The following is a 20328-nucleotide window of genomic DNA, read 5'->3' on the forward strand; positions in this document are numbered from 1 at the left end:
AATCTGCAGCAGACGCACAAAGCCTTCGCAAAGAGACACAATCTGCAGCAGACGCACAAAGCCTTCGCAAAGAGACACAATCTGCAGCAGACGCACAAAGCCTTCGCAAAGAGACACAATCGGCAGCAGACGCACAAAGCCATCGCAAAGAGACACAATCGGCAGCAGACGCACAAAGCCTTCGCAAAGAGACACAATCTGCAGCAGACGCACAAAGCCTTCGCAAAGAGACACAATCTGCAGCAGACGCACAAAGCCTTCGCAAAGAGACACAATCTGCAGCAGACGCACAAAGCCTTCGCAAAGAGACACAATCTGCAGCAGACGCACAAAGCCTTCGCAAAGAGACACAATCTGCAGCAGACGCACAAAGCCTTCGCAAAGAGACACAATCGGCAGCAGACGCACAAAGCCATCGCAAAGAGACACAATCTGCAGCAGACGCACAAAGCCTTCGCAAAGAGACACAATCTGCAGCAGACGCACAAAGCCTTCGCAAAGAGACACAATCTGCAGCAGACGCACAAAGCCTTCGCAAAGAGACACAATCGGCAGCAGACGCACAAAGCCTTCGCAAAGAGACACAATCTGCAGCTTCGCAAAGACAATCGGAGGACAGAAGTTCAGGAAACTTTGTTGACCGGGAACCATGAAGATGTTAATCTCCCCGGTTTGTCTGCAGACGGTTATCATTCTAATCATCTGAGCTGCTCATTACCGCCAAAGACTGAAAGGTTTAGGAGGCGACAAGCGTTCAGCCGAACGCGCTGCTGCTTCCACACATGAAGATTCCTGCTCATCAGTCAACCGAGGAACCATCCTCTCATTACTGTTGATGGATTCTAACTTTGAAGCTAAAAACTAAGAACATGAAAACAAGGAAACAGGATCCTGCAGGAAAGGCGGTCAGGAAATGTTCTGGTGTTCTGCAGTGACAGCTGTGGATTTGAACCCACAGCTGTCCCTGCAGAACAGCAGCCGGAACCAGAATCATTCCTGTCCGCTGGTTCCCCAGAAAACAGCAGGAGAGGCCGATCCAAACTCAAACTCCTTCCATAGACAGTATAAAGCACTGGGCGTACTGCCCCCCCACCCCCCCCCCACCCCAACAGGAAGTAGTTCCAAGAAGGCAAAATTCCACAGACGTCTCTAGAGAAATGAACAGCCGTTACTCAGTCATTCTATCGGTCAGAAGAACCGTTCTGGCTGTGAATCCTAATCTTCTTGATAATCCCATTTTTTCAGGATGTCAGACTGACTCAGACAGATCACCGTCGTCCGGCTCCAACATGGACACATATCGCGGAATAACGGCCACTGAATTGGCTTCATTTCGCTGGAGCCGGAGGGAAGATATTTTCTAAAAGTGACGTCACACCCGCTCTGAGCACTGATACAGGTCCATGCCGGCTTCCTTTGCACAGCCCCCCCTGACATTCCCAGCATGCAGTCTGTTCACTCATGACCATGAATCTGTCCAACAGAGATGAACAGAAACTGAGCTGCAAATACTAAATTCAAATCATCAATAAATTCTTTTCTAAATGTTTCACTTGTTTGAAATGCTCATTAATTCACAGAAACTGTTTTAAATGATCCTGGCTGTTCAGTCAGACACAGAAATGCAGCAGATTTTTTTTCCCAGCAGCCCTCGGGGGACTTGTAAAATAATTGATAATAGCATTTGCATTGATTAAATCCCTCCAATTTACATCCGTTTAAAGGTGGAGGGAGGAGCGTTTCCCCCGGTTGAGCTGAGGGGGAGTCATCCTGCGATTATCTTTCAGGAATTCATCTTTTATTCCATCAGACATTATTCAATTAAGCAGCTTTAGTTTTGAACAGGAGGCTTTGCTGTCGGTCCCCTCTGCCTCCAGGCCATGCCCCTCCCTCTGCCTTCATGCTGCATCGCTGGTTTGAGCCCGCTCCCATTCCCACCTCCCGCCTCCCGCCTCCGTGGTGACAGGACAGCCTCTAGTGGAGCACAGAGGTCACTTCAGCCGATGCTGTCCTCACAAATCTGCAACAGTCCGAGTTGACTTGAATGTCTGCAACAGAGGAAAAGCTCGATCTCACCCGACCTCAGATCTTTCTGCTGCGGAAGTGAAGACGCCGCGCACAGCATCGTGACGGAATCTAAAAGAAGCCGAACCGACAGTCCTATTTTAGGATGCATGTCACACCTTCATGTAAATCACACACACCCCCCACCACACAGTTATTTTCTCCTCAGAACCAACGTCCACTCATAATTATTGACCAAATATGTTTTCTGACCCATAAAGTGAAAACGTTTTTAAAGACGTGTGTGCGTTTGTGTGCAGAAAACAGCAGATTCCAGTGGCTGGCGTCTCCCGGTCATCCTCCTCCTCCTCTTGCTTCCTCTTCCCGTGGAGAGAAAACACTTGGTGAAGAGGCCGGATATGAATTCATTTTACGGCAAGATGAAGTTATTAATGCCCGCCATCTGTTATCGTCAGCGAGCTGCCAGTGGCGGAGCAGCAACACAAAGAGGAATGCAGCAGCAGTTGGAGGGTAGCAGACATCATGACACACACGGATCCACCTCAGTCTTAATGAACAGCCTCTCCTCTATTGTATGGAGTGGCAGCTTCTGGATTCCTGCAGAAATGCGGCTTCCAGACGACATGACAGGCGTCTAACAGCAAGAGAGGAGAGTGCAGATTTGTCGTTCTGCTTGAGCGGGACTATTATTTCTGTTTTGGCACCTCCCAGGGAGAACAAATTGAATTCTGCTTTGTTTTGCAAATCCCTTCAGAATGTGTTGGAGAATTAGCTCAGGCTGGTGAGCATCCTCTCCATCTTTGATGAAGATATAGGCTCCTCTGGCATCTTCTCAAACCTATTTTCTGTATCGTCTTGGCCTCTACCTGCTGTAATCTCTGCAGAACAATGCAGCGCTGCTGTCTGCATAGAGAAACAAACATCCCATGGATGCCCTTTAGCCACAGCCTCATCATGAAATGCTCTCCATTCGAATTGCAAAAGCTCTGCAGTGATAAATAAACCAAACATCTATTTCCAAGTTGCTGCCTGGGTTCATCAGTGAGAGAAAACAGAGCATCTGCAGGAGCGCCGTGTTTGTTCAGCATGAAACGTTGGAAGCGAAACTGATGAAGGACAAATGAGTGAGACGAGGGGGGGTCACGGGGGCTCCTGGCTGGATGTTCTCACAGTAATCAACAGAAGTTATCAGCAGAGAGGGAGCGATTGCATCAAGTCTCCCTGCCAGTCGCCCTCTTCTGCCTCATTTTTCTTCTAGTTTAGTCATTTGACAAGCTTTCATCATCAATAACTTACATCTCACACACACACACACACACACACACACACACACCCCAGGCCACCTTAAAGCAGCGTGAGGACGGACGGCTTAATCTGAGAAGTGCCATTATTGATCGCTCACAGACTATTTACTAATCAACACACAATAAGGTAGATTGTCTTCCTGTAATCAGACAAGCAGCAGCTCGTTACTCTAAACTAATTAAGCCGGCTTTAGAGGGAAGAGAAGGCAGCAGCAGCAGCAGACCAGCAGCTGCTGCTGCCTTCTCTGGAACATCAGGAGGAACCGGCAGCTTCATCCAACTGCCTGTTAGCGCCATGCTAACATCAGGCTAACGGACTGCTGTTTTTAGTGTGAAGACCCACAATGCTTTGCTTTTCAAAGATCATGGGTGTGTTAGCATGCAAACATGTCCATCTGTTGGAAGAACAGTTTCATTTTTCTGCACAATGAAGCTTTAGAAGATCTGTTCAACTCCACAGGAGATGAGGAGGATTTAAGGTGGAGCATCAAGTAGATCCACAGAAAAAAATCAAATAAAAACCAAAGCATTGTGGAGTAAAACAATAAAAACAAGAGTTTAATCTGCTGAACTGAAACAACCACAACAGAATCTCGTGGTTGTCCATAGAAGCTGTAAGTCAGATGTTTCCTGAGCTTCTCCTGCCAGAATCATCAGCTCTGATATCAGTAGAAGCACCTCCAGAAGCTTGACTTCCTTAAAAGTCACCCCTCCTGCTGTGTTTGAGGGTTGGTGTGCGTATGGGGCTGAAACATAAAGCATCATGGGGGGTGGGGGGTTACATGACAGTCCTCTGCCTCTTCATCACTGTTAATGCAAAGTGCAGGAATAAAGCTCTCACAGACCAGATCAGATAAATCAGCTGGAGCCAAAATCCACCACTCCACACTTTCCACAGAAGCCCCCCCCCCCCCCCCCCCCCCCCCCCCCCCATGTTGGGTTCTTAGCCGGTCTTCTCCAGAGTCTCGTTACAGTTGTGCGGACCAGAACCGGCGCAGACGCCAGGAAACAGAGATGTTTGCTCCTGTAATAAGGTCTGCAGAGACGGGCGGAGTCACAGCTCAGAGGATGATGGGAAATGAGGAGTCAGATCTTCCTCATCATACCTGCCTTCATCACAGCTGGAGATGATCTATAATGAATCCCAGCTAAGTAGAAGAATGCATGTAGGTCTGCCTGAAAGGAGGCCGACGCTCCAGAGGAAACCAAAGACTTGACGTAACCTCCCTGTCTCCTCATAGCAGGAGGAAACACCAAGCATCGAAAGATTCTGACTCTGAATAACAGCTCTGAAGGTTTGACCTGAATGAGTCACACCAGTTTCCTTCCTGGTAAAGGCGACTTTGCACATCCTTTCATAAACGTCAAGATAGAAACAAAAGAGGAATCCAGATGAGGCCTAAACAGCCTGATGCATCCTTTGGATCATCACCATCTCTGGTGGAACCTCCTCTCCTTCTCTTCGTGATCTGAAAGCAAAGCCCACCGGGTCCAGATTCGTCCTGACAGGATCTCAGAGCCCAACCGTTAACAAGATCAGATGGAAGCCGAGTCCAACCTGTTCAGATGACCAGCCCTTCTGACAGCAACGTGCTCCGTTTCCATCTGTACGCTGCTGACCTGACAAGACAGGGTTGACATAGCCCAGAGACTTGCACCGACCCACAGGGCCAGTAGTTTTTGAACATTACTGGCCCGACACCGCGCACAGCGCGACCCGCCGCCACAAGCGGCAGCCAAGCGACGGATGCCGCAACTTTAGGGCATGCCCCCCCGGAAAATTTTAATATGGTGCAACTTGGTGCATTCTGGTAACATCTAGCACTTATTTCTACACTTTTCAGTGACTAAAAATAGACCATATCAAACTTAAATCTGCTCTAGACTGTTTCAGATTGAAGAGAGCACTGCAGTGTAGTAGGTAACACTAGTTAAGAAGTTTTCATGCTGCTTCTAATCACTGCTATTTCACATTTGTTCCTAATCAATAGTTAAGAAGTTTTCTTTACTTTTTTGCTCTGGCTGCCTTGAGGTTCTGGTTTTTGTTACTGTTGCAAATTTACATTTACTTTTAAGTTACTTTAGTTACTTAATTAAATTAAATAATTGAAAAATTAAATAAAAGTAAATTACTGAGATCATTCAGCTAACTAGAAATACTTACTGCTTACAGTGTTGTAAAGAAAAACAAACTGAAGTACTTTGACATTCTACTGCATTTGAGTCTGAGATTCAGGTATTTGGAGTTGCCTTTGATTCTTTGACATTAAGCTTAAAGCTTAGTGGATACAGTTTCATCTTCAATGCATTCATTAAATATCTTTCTGTCCATAGCACTAATTCCACCCATTACTCCATCTAACATATTCCTATCTATTCCTGCCATGTCTTCCACATCTCTGACATGCTTCAGCCTCTCTTCAGTAGCCTCCCCATCCACTCCTTCCATTTCTATTTTCGCGCCATTAAGTTGCTCAGACGGATGCGGAGAGTGAACACTGTTCGCTGTTTTGGTCACGTGGTGCGTACAGTGCGCACCACGTGACCAAAACAATCATGGCGGACGTCAAACTTTCAAAGCGATGAAGACGAGGTAAATCTACACCTTTTCGCAAAATATACTTTATTGAAAAAGGTGAAAAATACATTAACCGTTAGATACTTTAGTGGCCCGAGCGGACAATTGAAAAATAAAGTCTTGTGGTCCGTACTGCTCGAGCGAGTCGGACCGGGCCAGCAGACAAATGGCTATGTCGAGCCCTGCAAGAACCCATCTGTGTCACGGTTCTTCAGAGTCTACAGCAGAACCATAAACCACCTCTACCAGTCTGGAGGTTTCTGTGACGTTAATTCACCAATCAAACCAACAATTATCCTAAACTTTTCCTGAACTTCGTTAGAAGTTAAAAATGCAGAGAAACATCACTCAGAGGATCGAACCCACAGAGAACCATCACTCAGAGGAACCAGAGCATCAGGCTTCCTTGCAAACCGCTGGTCTTCTCTGCAGCTCCTCGGCTGATGCATATGGATCATACATCCCCGTTTCTATTGATTTCAGATCATGTTGAAGTTCTCTGCACCAACAAACACAGAGACAGGACCGCCGCTCGATAAATCAGCCTCATGTTAAATTCATGCACACCTCAAGCAGTGTTTTACCTCCTGCACCACACACAAGGGGTGGACAGGACCGGCTCCAGACTCCACGGTTCCTCCACTGAAATCTGGGGCGCAAAAACTATTCAAACAAGAACAAAATGCCCAGAAACGAGCTGTAATGACGGAGAGGATCAGTGATCCCCGTCTGACGGCTCCCATCATGTGACGGTTAGGAAGCTCATGGGTTCAAACGACGTCCTCCAGGGATGATTGACATCTTTTATCTCCTCTTCAAATCACAAAACAACATTTCAGGTTAATTCAGACCACAGTCCAGTATTCAGACATAATGTTTACAGGTTTATGACATCTCTGCCTTAGACTTAAGGCAAATGAAGGAAACTCTTCCACTCTGTCAGGTTTTATTTCACATCATTTTAGATGTTTTTAAGAACTCACTTTCAGATTTTTGACTCAAAACTTCCCGTTTATGGTCAACTTGTTTACATTTTTTCACAGAAAATTACCTGTTCCTCTTTTCTTGTTTTTTTTCTGGTTTTAAAATAATTATTTAGTTGCTTGCGACCCAAACCAGACCAGACTCATGGCACTAAAGTGTCAGAAAGAAGCGTCTGGAAAGTTTCCTCAAGTGTGAAACCTGCAGTCAAACATGACCAACGATGGAAATTCTGTAAGCTGCAGAAAATGATATTTTTACGGGGGGAGGGGGCCACAACAGGACATTATTACAGAGAAACCCCGTTTCAGCACCACGGACAGCGCAGCGGGCTCTGGAACCAGAATGAAAGGCCTCATTGATCCCAACTGCTGGTCACGTGACAGACACGTGAGCTGTCATCCGGCCAGCTGCGGCGGTGACGCAATAGTTGGAGAAGTTCTCCAAAAGCTGCTGACATGCGCGCGCTCTTACGTGCTCGTCCTCGCAGTCGCGGTGGGGGGGACGCTGCAGCCGCTGGCTTTCTGCCCCCCGGTCGCCCTCACCCCCCTGCCCCAGGAGGTGGCCCGCCTCGGGGGGATTGGGGGAAGTCTTGTTCGTGTCGATCTTGCCCATAAATCTCTGGTAGAATGACGTCATGTCGAGAAGGAACTCCCTGCGTCCGCGCGAGGAAAAGGACGAAATATCCCGCCAGACTCCGGCGGCTGGTCCCCGGTTCTCACGGTTCTCAACTTAAAGCTGGGGAAAAGAAGCGGGGCAGGATCCCGAACCGAACCGGACGGCGGCCCTCAAGCGGCAGCTGGAGAGCCGTAAAGTCCCAGACATGAAGGCTTTGCCGCTCTAACTTGGGACCTGTCGCCGGTTCATCCGTGGGTTCGTGGGTTTCACTGCCTCATTTGGGTCACAGCGCCACGCAGAGAGCAACAGCGCCCCCGTGCGGAGCAGCGCGCGCGCTTCATCTGCAGGGAGAGTTTGTATTAAACAGAGAGCCGTGAGAATGCTGGACAGAGGGATTACCGGAGATTATAATCCTCCGAAGCCCCTCTGCGGGATCCAACTGAAAGACAACACCAACTTTTCAGAACCCGAATCCTTTCAGACAAACAACATTGGGAGGTGAACGGGCTCAGTTCGGGGTGGGGTCCTGTCATGAACCCCTTAGGAGAACCATCCAGTGTTCTGTCAAGTTCTACTCGTTTATATTTCATTATGTGTGTGTCTGGGGGGTGGGGGGCATTGTTTGTTTGTTTTTGTTGTTGATTAAATGTCTGAATTCTTTGAAACCCTTTCTGTTCAGAGATCCGGTGTGCCCCCCCAGCCTCCTGTCAGCAGCAGTCAGTCCTCACATGACAGACAGACAGCCCCTCATCACATTTGATCTGGAGCCTCGCAAAGCATGATGGGATGTCTGTCCCACCGTGCTAAAAACAGTCAAATGGTTGGTTTTCCATGTAAACGGAGACTAGAACAGCCGTAAGGAGGCTGTGGGCAGGAAGTGTCCAGCAGAGGGCAGACCTGCTTTAGGGCTGGTGGGGTGGGGGGTGGGGGGCTCTACAGGGTGGAGGAACAGCCCGTGGGGGCAATAACTCTCAGAGGACACAGATGCAAACAGACAGAGGATCAGACTGAGCAGTCAGACGCCACAGATGATAATCTCACTGATCCTCAAGAAAGATCAAATATTCCATCGGTAATCTCGCTGATCAGATCCAAACCTCAGTGAATGACGGACAGATCCTCATGTCAGTAACCCATCTGCGGGTCTCAGGGATCAGAATCCAGATTCCACGCCAAACACCAGAAGAAACTTCCAAAAGACCCTCCACCTCCCTGAGAGTAAGGAGCTGATGGAGCTGCTGCACCTCCTGACAGGCGGAGCCTGGAGGAGGTTTCAGACCCACGAGGCCTCGGTTCAGAACAGAAACATGGAAGATGTGGTTTGGACTGATCCGAACCTCCGTCAGCGGAAGGAGAAGTCTGACATCACTGGGGCAGGGATGGGAGGAGGCCTCACAGCAGGAGGTGGTGCTGAAGGAGGCAGAACCTGGGAGCTGACGCTGCCGACCACGGGGGGGTCAACCCTTAGGGCCTCATCACGACCAGCGGAGCGCTGAGACGCCCCCCGGCGGCTGCCCCTAAGCATGGGGGTCTGAGGAGCAGCGGGTATACCTGATGGATTTAAACGCCCCCCAGGTGTTTACATCGTCACAGACGGGTGAAGTTGCAGCCGTCCTCTTTGAGAGCGTGCGTGTGCACGTGCGCGCTCCCTGCTTTGGCTGCAGGCTGACAGGAGGAGATTGAAGGTGCTGGAGCCGAACGCTGTTGGACCTGGAATTGAACGGCCAACTGAAGCGCTGCTGTCACTGCGGAAGCAGCAGGTCCTCCACGCGGCGCCGCGCGCCCATCCACACCCCCATCTGTCCGGCGCCGGGGGGGCTCCCGCTGTTCCAAGGAGGAACAAAACTAAACAGGCACCGTTTTCACCAATAATATTTGGATAATCTGCAGCTTCATGAGGCATCAGCTCCCATCAAGAGACGCGAGGCGTGGAGAATGGCGCCAGAATCCCACATAAGGGAGGGAGATACAGTCACTGGGGGTGGGTGTAGGAAACAGGAGCGTGGACGAAAATATCCAACAGCCACATAGGTCATTTTGAAACTGAGAAGAATCTCAGTCTTCTGATGCTCCTCAGCTGACATGGTCCTTTTCTCCAGTCAGGACAACAGGATCACTCCAGGTGAGGTTCAGGTGAGGTTCAGGTGAGGTTCAGGTGAGGTTCAGAGGGCCAGGAGCAGTTGTCAGCAGACAGGCAGGGTCTGAGGTGGATCTGTTTCCATCCAGACTGTGACTACTGACCGAATAAACTTCATGGTCCTGTCCTGTCTCAGGCGCTCCTGTTGTGTCTCAGGCGCTCCTGTTGTGTCTCTGACGGTCTTTACATGTTTTTGGATCCCTTTCATATATGTAGACACTACATCTGTGTGTGTGGGGGGGGGGGTAGTTTGGCAGAATTAGTGTCTTCTTCTCTTTCATGTTTTTCCACTATTGTTTATTGAGTGGCCAGTGTACAGATCATGTGGGAACGTTTGGTGTTTTCTGTGCCTCTGCAGCAGCAGAATATTCACATATAAACCTCAGAGAACCAAGAATAATTCCAAACAAACATCATAGTTTATATAATAGTAAATGTGACATTTAATAAAAGGTAGAGTCAACCGCAGCAACACCTGAGCTCAACACCTACCCATCAACCCGTGCACCGTTGGAGCCTTCAGAGCCTCCTGGTGTGACCATCTTAGAGCGTCCCACATTTCTCACTGTCAGGTTCTTCAGGCTTCAGAAAAACACTGCAGGAGTTTGGACTCGCTGCAGCTGCCTTGCTCATTACACCAGGGTTTTTCTTGTCTTACTGCAGTGCTGCCCCCCACCCCCCAGGACAGAGGTGCAGATTTCCCTGCAGACGTCCTGGAATTCTAACCAAGAGAGTTTTCCTGCAGGAAAGACGTGGATGTGAGGGAAAAGCCATGAGGAAGAAGCGGCTGCAGAACGGGAGGAGTCCGTTCCTGCTGCATGTCCACATGCGGGGGCCGTCACCGGCCGGCTGGGGAGGAGCTGTTCCCAGAGGGGGCCGCAGAGGCCAAGCATGAGCCCCCCCAGCAGAGTAAGCATTCTTTTAGAAAGTCTGAGAAAAGAAAAGTCAGAAAAAATCTGTGCATTTAGAGTAATTATTGATTTTTGTGGAGAGAACTTGGGTTTAAATGTCATATAGCAGCTTTGCAGAGACGAATGTCGGCAGAGAAAATCACTTATTCATATTTCAGCTTTTGTTGTATGTTGCAGTCAATCATCTGTCATTTCACGAGGAATCAATACTGAATCTGGGCTTTTTTCACAACTAATCTGCCACATGCAACACAAAAGTGTTTTGCAATAACGTTAGGGTTTCCATCAGAATGCCATTAAAGACATTCCCACTGCTGCTGCGCTCTTCTCCCTCATTTCTTCCTCAGCGCCAAAAGCATTTCTGCTCTTTAACGTGAGAAATTTCAACCCAGGGTGATGGTGAACGAGCTGGAAAGCATTTTAATTTAGCAGAGTGATTGGAATTAGACACATTAGGCAGAAAATGAGACATCTTCACGGTGAGCAGCTATGCATGCCCACCGCCGGAGGGGGGGGGGGGGGGTACGAGGAGAGCGCCACGCTAAAACCAGCTCCATCAAAACGCAGAGACGCCCGGCTGCCAGTCCTGCTCTGTAAATCCCCATCAGAGACGCCGGGCCGGGTCTGTGAGGAACAACGGCTTCAGCGCTTTTCTGCTGAAGTCTGCATCTGTCATGGACGGGGGGGGGGGGGGGGGGGGGGGGGTTTCCATCAGGAAAACAGAATCCACTTTGCTCAGCTGTTTGGGAAGAGCTGGATTATCATTATGCTGCAGTTCAGACACCGACAACAGAGAAGAAGGAAACTGTTGAGTTAAGGTGGACCTGATGATGCAGATGAAGCCTGCAGAGGGCGCTGTGGGGTTTCTGCACATCAGTTAGCTTCAAGCTAATTGGACCAATTGGATGTGAAATTCTGGTTAACAATCACCAAAATGTCAGCCATGCTGCCCACAGAGACACGCCCTCTCATTTAACGCTTTAACACCACAGCTTTAGCTCCTTTCTTTGGACAATCATAATTCTTCAACCAATTCATGTAAATCCAGCAGAGTCTGAAGGAAGCAGCCGTTTTGCTTTCGGCACAAAGCCGATATGAAAAGTTGATTCAGGTTGATCGCGCAAACAATGGTACGTCAAAGAGTGAGTTTTTAGCCGTCACCTGCGACATCTCCAGTGTTAAACGGTTAGACATCCAGCGTCAGAAAGAACAGCTGTTCCTGACGGGAGGAACCGGAGCTCCTGCTTCCAGCTCCGTGGAAAAGCTAAAGCATGGATGTTCAGAGAGACTTCAGCTGGTTCTTGTTCCTGTCAGCAGAAAACACAGCAGCCGCCATGACCGGCTGATCACCGGATTACCAGAACGGCAGCATCGTCTTCACAAACACAATGTCAAACCGTCAGCGGTTCTACCCAGGTTCTGCTGGTTAGAACTGAACAGAACTTTTTTGGAACCAAGTGAAATGCTCAGCTTTGGAAATGCCCCGACCTTTTTAGTGAGATCTTCAGTGTTTGAAGTCTCCAACTTTATCAAGGCTGGATTAAACCCAAAATATGAGGCAGATACATTTGGCCAACAGGATTCCAAGCCCTCTGTTTAAATTCAGTCCACCTTTAATGAGGTTTTAATTGAAATTCAACAACATGGAGTTTTTGTAAGTTGTTTTAGTAGTTGGAAGAAGGTGTAACATTAAAGCATAGAGGGAGAAAAGGGCAAACGGATTTAGGCAGAACTGGGAGGCAAACCGAGTGTTTTACCCCACAGAAATGAAAGTTAGAGATCAGAAAAGAAATTTTTTTTTTCTTTTTTTTTTTTTTTCTTTTCTCTTTTTCCTTTTTCTCTTTTTAACTTGTCCTGTCCAACAGCTGGGCAGACAGATGAGAGCTGAGGGCCTCTTGGGTTGGACATATTTTACTTTAACAAGAGGGGTTATTAATCTTCAGACAAACCAAAGGTATGTCTGAATAAACCCCTTTTGTAATTGAGGCCAAACTTTATTAATTTCAAACATGTCTGAAAATCTTTGGTGTTGGACCGGACGGAAAAGGAAAGAAGGGAAGAAGAGAGAGGGACGTTAGAGAGGGGGGGGTAGGGGGTGATAATAGGAGGGGAAGGGGGATAAGACCATGAAGCAGCATAAAGCAGCAAGTTTACTGGTTGTTAATCATTATGGTAAGGTTCAAATGAGAAAAAAAAAACAAAAAAAATAAAGGGCGGAGCCTGTCCACACACACACTCAAAGAAAAGAAATCTAATAAACATTAAGAAAAAAACAAAGAGAAGATCCATCTGGAGTCAAAGCAAAGTCCTAAAACCAAATGTTCCTTTTCACATCGTACACCTGATTTCACCTGGAGTGTTTTAGGACTAGATGACACATTTTACCTGCAGCCAGAGCACAACAGCTATTTAGATGAAACGTTTGTTCCTAAAGAACATTTTCAGGCAGAAACTCAAAACAGTTGCAGATATAAGAATGTAAAGACCAAACTGTCACTTCTGATTGTTGATCCACATAAAATGTTAAAACATCCTAACCTTAAAGAGACGCTGCCAAAATACGTGACTGAAAGAGTTTATTTAGTCAGCAAGCAAAAGGAGGATTTTTATTTGATAGACAGTCAGTGTGGCTTTCTGCAGGTTGCTGATCTGAAGCTTCCTGTTTTCTAGAGAACGTCGCCGCTCAGTCACTGAGGGGTTACTGTCGTTTGACTGCACATAAAAACATGAAATGATTGTGTTCAGTTGTTTTCTTCCAGTAATGCTTTGTTCCTTTTCTACACTGATGTTTGTGTTTAAATTCATTCCACCTGAGCTGAACGGGACTGTTACACCAGCAGCTCTATCAAGGGAAAGCCGCCGTCTTCCTGCACCCTTTCATTTCAGGATTTGTCACATTTTCCTTCATGGCGCCTTCAGGACGACCAGACAAGCATGAAACATTTCAAGAACTCCCAGAAAGCTGAAGGCTGCAGAAGAGGCTTCCACGCCGGCCCCAACATCTCCACTAAATCATCCCACGATGGCCCGAGCCGCCGTCAGTCAGGACGCAACGATGTGACAAAACCTTGATGACTTTCCAGGGTTCAAGTGAGGAAAGCAGATAAGCAAATCAAGAAGAGCCTGAATGGAGGAAGGCTGCTGTAACGAGACAGGCAGAGAGCCGGATTTAAGGTCTGCTGAAGCTCCGGGGCCTTGAGGGATGTGAGGTGAGTTATGAAGGAGCGTCCCGGGGTAAAAGCAGCCATCAATAGTGCTGGAGTCTGTCGCTGCAATGCCGGGAAAGGATCTGCACCCATATCCAACATTTATTTCATTTATTCATTGTGACTGTCACACATTTAATAAGGACAGAGGCAGAGTCAATATCAGGAAAACGGGCCGTTCAAAGCCGCCAGGTCTGACCGGAAAACAGATTCATGCTGCTTGATCACATGATCCAGACAAAATGAAGCACCCCAACGCCAGCAGAAACACATGTCAGCGTCCCGACACGTCTGAGAGCCGTCATCCACACATGCAGAAAGACTGACTGAGGAGAACCTTCCAGGAACCAAGAGGAGCAACAAGGAGGCTTAAAGCAGAAAGACTGAAAAAAACCTCTGGACACATGTTCTAATGACACAGAAAAGGAGCTTCCTGCAAGAAGAAACAAAACATTTGGACATGGAGGCAGAAGTGTGATGGTGCGGGTCAGGAGTCATAAATTCTGAATCCTACCAGAAAATCTTTTGATTGAGAATGACTTTCACTGTTTCAACAAAATGACTTCAGACCCAAACACGCCAACGATTTCCCGCTCAGGTGGAAAGAGACGGAAACTGAATGAGAGTTAGAGTGGGGGTCAAAGGTTAAACGCCGTTAGAGTGCCGTCATCATCTATGATACCACCAAACTCCTTCAGTCTGTCTGAATTCATGTCTGCAGATGTTAACGTCTGCAGACAGTGCAGACAGAGCAGATGTTAACGTCAGCAGACAGTGCAGACAGTGCAGATGTTAACGTCTGCAGACAGTACCAGACCCAGCACACAATGATGACAAATGCATCACTTTGTCACTTTCTCTTCGTCAGACCCAAAGCACACACTTTACCTGCTTGAAAGTAACATTTCAGAACAAGAACACACATTTAGTATTTTTTAGTTTCTTGTTTCTGTGATATAAGAACACCTTTTCTAATCTGAATAACTGCAGTGGAACGCCATCCCATAATACTGTGTTTTTCTCTCTCAGAGCGGCAGAACCTCCCTGATCCCAAAGATGCCAAAAGAAAACTTTATGATCATAAAAGTAGACTTTTCCAAGTTGGAAAGATGTTGCATTTAAAAAGCGAACGCGTCTCATTTTCCCGCTCCATCACAAAAGCGTCCCCCGTTAGAAACGGGAACATTTCCAGAACGCTGAGCTGCTGCTGGTTGAAGTCCAGAGCCCCTCAGACCCTCGCCCCCCGCTGAGGCGCAGACTTACCATCTTGGAGGTGGTGTTATCGATCCTCTGAGTGACAATCAGCATGGACATGATGAAGCACGGGGGAAACTCCCAGCAGCCCTCTGCGCGTCTGTGAAGGAAAAGTCCTGAACGGGTGGGAGGATAAGTGGATCCCGCTCCGCTGAGCTCTAGACCCTCCCACTTCAGACCCAGAGCTCACTCCCACCTAAGCCAATCAATCACACGGCGATGAGGATTCTGCGTGATGCTCAGTGATTCCTGTGCCGCTCCGGCTGGCCCCCCCCCCTCCTTGACTGCATTCTTCCGCCTGGCTCTAACTTTTCTCAGCCTCTCCATGATTGTTCCGGGATGCTGCAGCCGTCTTCATTCTGTAGAGCTGCAGCCCGTCTGTGTCTTTGGCCACACAGCCCCTTCTCTATGTCAGCCCCCCCCCCTTAAGCTCCTGGTGTGTGTGTTGCACTTCACACCTCAGGATGATTGGACGTTCAAATGTAATCTGGAGGTTTGGCCAGGAGAGACGTGTTTGCCAACAAACGCAGCCAAACTGCAGCTTTTACATCTCCATCACGCTTTAATGAGGATGAGGCAGAGAGTTTGTGTTCGTGTGTGTGTACGTGTGTGTGTGTGTGTGTGAGTGTGTGTGTGTGTGTGTGTTCGTGTGTGTGTACGTGTGTGCGTGTGAGTGTGTGTGTGTGTGTGTGTGTGTGTGTGTGAGAGTGTGTGTGTGTGTGTGTAAGTGTTTGTGTGGGAAGTTTGTGTATGGAGCTGGCAGGTGCAGACAGTAATGCAAAGGCAAAGAGGAATCGCAGAAACAGACGGAAAAGAAACTCATGTGTTTCTCCTAAAATATCAGCTACCTGAGCCATTGGACGGAGGACGGTGAGCAGAATGGCTGCTGTTCACTGTGTCTCTGTAGACCTGGAAGAAAGTGAACCCAGACTGGGTGTTGGAGCCAAAGAGCAAAAGTTCTGCTTCGATAAAGTTCTAAAAGTTTCCAGTTGATGGAATGAACCAGTAAACTCTTCTCCGTACTGCGAGGAACCGATCCTCCTACCTTTACTGAGGCGTCTGATTGGTCCGTTTATAATTTAAATAACTTGAACTGCGGAAAAATATCATGAAAAAAAATGGAGGATTATCAAAAAGAAAGGTTCTTCTGACCAATAGAATGAGCTGCTTATTTCTTTATGGTAAATGGCGTATACTTATATAGCGCCTTTCTTCCTACAAGGACAAAGCGCTTTACAGTCACAGACCCATTCACCCAGTCACACACACATTCACACACACAGTCACACACTGGTGGTCGCTCCGCTGCCAAACACAGGCGCCCGCCTACCGGTCCATAGAGGTCTATGGGATTTTGTGGGTACTTCCTGTTTGGAACGCCAGGGGGGCGGGGCCTCTCGGTCCAGATCTCAGTCAATAGTAGAGAGGAACCAACAAACTGATGAAAAGCACCGTCTTGTTCACGTTGACAGCTTTTGTTGTGACAGATGTTACATCTTACACTTCATGACCCAGTGAACAGCGATGAACCATCCACCATAACAGTTAGAGGTGCCAGCATGAGCTCCACTAAATGTTCATCCCATCATCCAACAGTGATGCAGCCATCCATCTTTTTCTCTCCCAACAGCATTTCTAAGACCAGCCTGGAAAGCTGCCAATCCTCAGAACCGATCTAATATCCCGGGCCTCATTTAGATTCAGCATACGGTGCTGTGTAGAACCCTGAGAACGGTTGTGATGCTGAAAATGAATGAATGTATGCATGGGTACCCAATCCCATTAGCACAATACGGTCAGTGCTGGCAATCACACTCATCGGGACACGCCGACTCCAACGCCTTCTGTCATTTTTCAGGCAATTTTGCTGACGCGTGCAGATCAAAAAGGGAGCTGCGACAGATGAACCGGATTCACTAAATGACCTCTCAGAGACAGAAACCTGCCAGAACAACCACCAATGAGAAGGTTCCTCTGCAGCTTCTTATCCACCGACACAGAAAAACAGGCCAGCGTCCGCTGAGAGGACAGCTCAGGTATTTTTGCTACTGATCAGCAAAAGAAGAGGAAGGTCCACGTCTGAAGCTTCTCAAAGTCTTTAAATCTTCTGTCATGAGAAGAGCAGCATGTTCTGGAAGAACCCGACAACCCCACAAACGTGTCTGACAACAGAAGAACCTAAGAAGTCTTCTCCACCCTGTTCATCCCAAACACATCACAGCGCTTCGGCAGAGGCTCTCCAGCACCTTCATCCGGTGAAGATGATGCTTTACCTCGAGAGGATAGCAAGATGGGAAAGGACTTTACGTTTGCTGAGACAAAATAGTACAATTTACACCAGAGTGTAGTGTCTTCATGACTGATGTCATCATTAAGAGGAGGATGTGGAACATTTAGGTTACTGTAAGGAACACCTCCTTCTAGCAAACTGCATTAAATATTTGCATCCAAAGAGTTTTTTTTCCAAATCTTTAGAAAAGAAAATAAAAACACTGACATAGTAGAAGTAAGTCGTGGTTACTGGTCCTCTCAGATAAAGAAATGCTTGAAACACTTTTCAGAGTCTCTGGTAAATATGAAGTGTGGCTGTTGAGGCGTAAAAAACAACTCCAAGTCCAACGGCTTGTGAAAAAAATGATGCTGTAAAGGCTCAGCGGGTCCATCAGGTCTGTCTGCAGACCTGGTTCAGGTGTGGGCCAAACATTTTTCATCTTGACGTCAGATGATTCACTCCAGAGAGTCAAGTTTCGGCGGCAGCCGTTGGATGAAAGCGTTCACAAGTCAGATTTAATTTGCTCATATTTTCTCGTTTCCAGACTCAGCAGTGCATGTGATTAGGTACATTTCAAACACGGAAGCAGAAGAAGGTAAATTAACCAAACACCGTGTCTTCAATTATGCTGATGAATAAACAGAGCGGGAAAATCTCTTAAATGTTCATCAATTCCGTGTGAATCTGGGCTGGAAAAGGTTCAACATGCAGCAGGTCCTCGCTGAGGTCAAACCCGGTTCTGAGGTCAAACCCGGTTCTGAGGACAAACCCAGTTCTGAGGACAAACCCAGTTCTGAGGACAAACCCGGTTCTGAGGTCAAACCCGGTTCTGAGGTCAAACCCGCTTCTGAAGACAAACCCAGTTCTGAGGTCAAACCCAGTTCTGAGGTCAAACCCGGTTCTGAGGTCAAACCCGCTTCTGAAGACAAACCCAGTTCTGAGGACAAACCCAGTTCTGAGGTCAAACCCGCTTCTGAAGACAAACCCGGTTCTGAGGTCAAACCCAGTTCTGAGGTCAAACCCGGTTCTGAGGTCAAACCCGCTTCTGAAGACAAACCCAGTTCTGAGGTCAAACCCAGTTCTGAGGTCAAACCCGGTTCTGAGGTCAAACCCGCTTCTGAGGACAAACCCAGTTCTGAGGACAAACCCAGTTCTGAGGTCAAACCCGGTTCTGAGGTCAAACCCAGTTCTGAGGACAAACCCAGTTCTGAGGACAAACCCAGTTCTGAGGTCAAACCCGCTTCTGAGGACAAACCCAGTTCTGAGGTCAAACCCGCTTCTGAAGACAAACCCAGTTCTGAGGACAAACCCAGTTCTGAGGTCAAACCCGCTTCTGAAGACAAACCCGGTTCTGAGGTCAAACCCAGTTCTGAGGTCAAACCCGGTTCTGAGGTCAAACCCGCTTCTGAAGACAAACCCAGTTCTGAGGTCAAACCCAGTTCTGAGGTCAAACCCGGTTCTGAGGTCAAACCCGCTTCTGAGGACAAACCCGGTTCTGAGGTCAAACCCAGTTCTGAGGTCAAACCCAGTTCTTCAGCCCTACAAACCCTAGTCACTGACTTTCCAATTCCCCAAATTTACCCACTAAAAGTCAGAGGAGTCAGGAGAACGTTTGGTCTAAAGAAGGAAACTCCACCATGCTGACAGAGGGGGCGGAGCTTTCCTACCTCAGACAGAAAGACGGTGACACTGGAGCACAAACAGCAGGACATGCACAGGCCTAAATGCTGGATTTCATTGGTGCGTTTGTGAAAAATGGGGTGTGAAAGTCGCAGCCTGACTTCATCCCAATGAAAAATGAGCCATAATGGAGTCCAAATCCATTTCAGAATTGCTTTCCATTTTTTGATTAGCAAGCAATTCAGCATTCCTCTAATTGAATCTGGCCTCTGAATTGAATTGTGCTACAGCCATAGTTAATAACTTGACATTCAGCGTCTGACTGCGCACTCCACATAAGTGATGGGCCTTCTCTGAGCAGCCACATGCCTCCATGCCAAATTGCCCCATTCCTCATAATAAAACCAACATCTGAACGAGTGTCTGCAGCTATGCGTTGTTGGGAACGTTATTAATTGGACTGATCAGAACATAAAGCCTGGCCCGTAAGTGGGGAAGCCAGGAGGTAAAGCGCAGCCGTCTGAGAGGATCAGGAAGCGTGCAGCAGCCTCCAGGACACGGCTGGTGAATAAAAGATGAAAGTTTGGACTTGACTCCAGCTTCCCCTCTCCCCTGTGGCTCATCTCCATTACAACAGAAAGAGGAGAACAGAGTAAGTCGGCCTTACAGACCAGACTTTGGGAAACATTTCATTTTTATTGCATGGAGGACAATGACTGACACTTTAGAAAATAACCAAACCCCCAAACAGATGGGAAGCATCTCAATGTGCCGCAGCTCAGCCCACTTCTTATGCTGCCCCGATCCCAGAAAGTGCTTGGGTGTCAGGAAGCACTTCAATCAATCACGGCAGGAGAGCGGCTCCGGCAAATGAAGCTCGCTGTGCCCCCCACTTCTAAAAAGAGATTTCACCCCATTCTGGTGATGAATGAAGAGCAATATTGATTTGCATGGACTCTTTCAGACCCTCGCTCCGCATTTCTCTGTGGGCTCTTAAAGACATGAAAGTCCCCCATCCAGAGGATTCGGAGACGCCCTTTTCTCCACACCCCCAGGGGGGAGGAGAAGAGAAGCACTGATGCAAGGGAAAGGGAAAGCATGTTTGCATCACACGTGTGTCCAATCTGGGACAAAAGTCAGTTTATTAATGAACAACAGTGGGGCGCCGTCTGATTTGAGATGTTATGATGACAAACAATGCAGTCAGTACAGCTGCACTCACAGACATAATCGGATCTTTTTGGACACAAACAGTCAAAGCGACATGACCTTTCTTTTCTTATTTGAAACAGCGCTGGTCAGTCTGGACCCGGAGGTTCTGTTCATCGGACCTTTCTGTCACTAATGAGGAACAGCCAGAAAACACAGGAAAACATGAGCTGACAGGAAGAGATGATGACCACTTTCCCAGGTTCCTTGTTC

General features: G+C 47.9%; 1 protein-coding gene across 3 annotated transcripts in view; it reads right to left on the reverse strand.

Annotated features, from left to right (window-relative positions):
• Positions 1 to 20328, reverse strand: part of LOC101155808 (dipeptidyl aminopeptidase-like protein 6) — a 230066-nt gene that overhangs the window by 148786 nt on the left and 60952 nt on the right. The window contains exon 1 of one of the 3 annotated variants that reach the window (XM_023950257.1): positions 7363 to 7763. The exons of the other annotated variants lie outside the window; for them this stretch is intronic. Coding sequence (XP_023806025.1) covers positions 7363 to 7527 — 165 coding nt within the window. The 5' untranslated portion in view covers positions 7528 to 7763. Of the gene's footprint in view, positions 1 to 7362; positions 7764 to 20328 lie in introns of those variants that run through there. 3 annotated transcript variants of the gene reach the window in all.

The sequence above is a fragment of the Oryzias latipes genome, chromosome 20 (assembly GCF_002234675.1).
Source record: "Oryzias latipes chromosome 20, ASM223467v1".
NCBI classification, from domain to species: Eukaryota; Metazoa; Chordata; class Actinopteri; order Beloniformes; family Adrianichthyidae; genus Oryzias; species Oryzias latipes.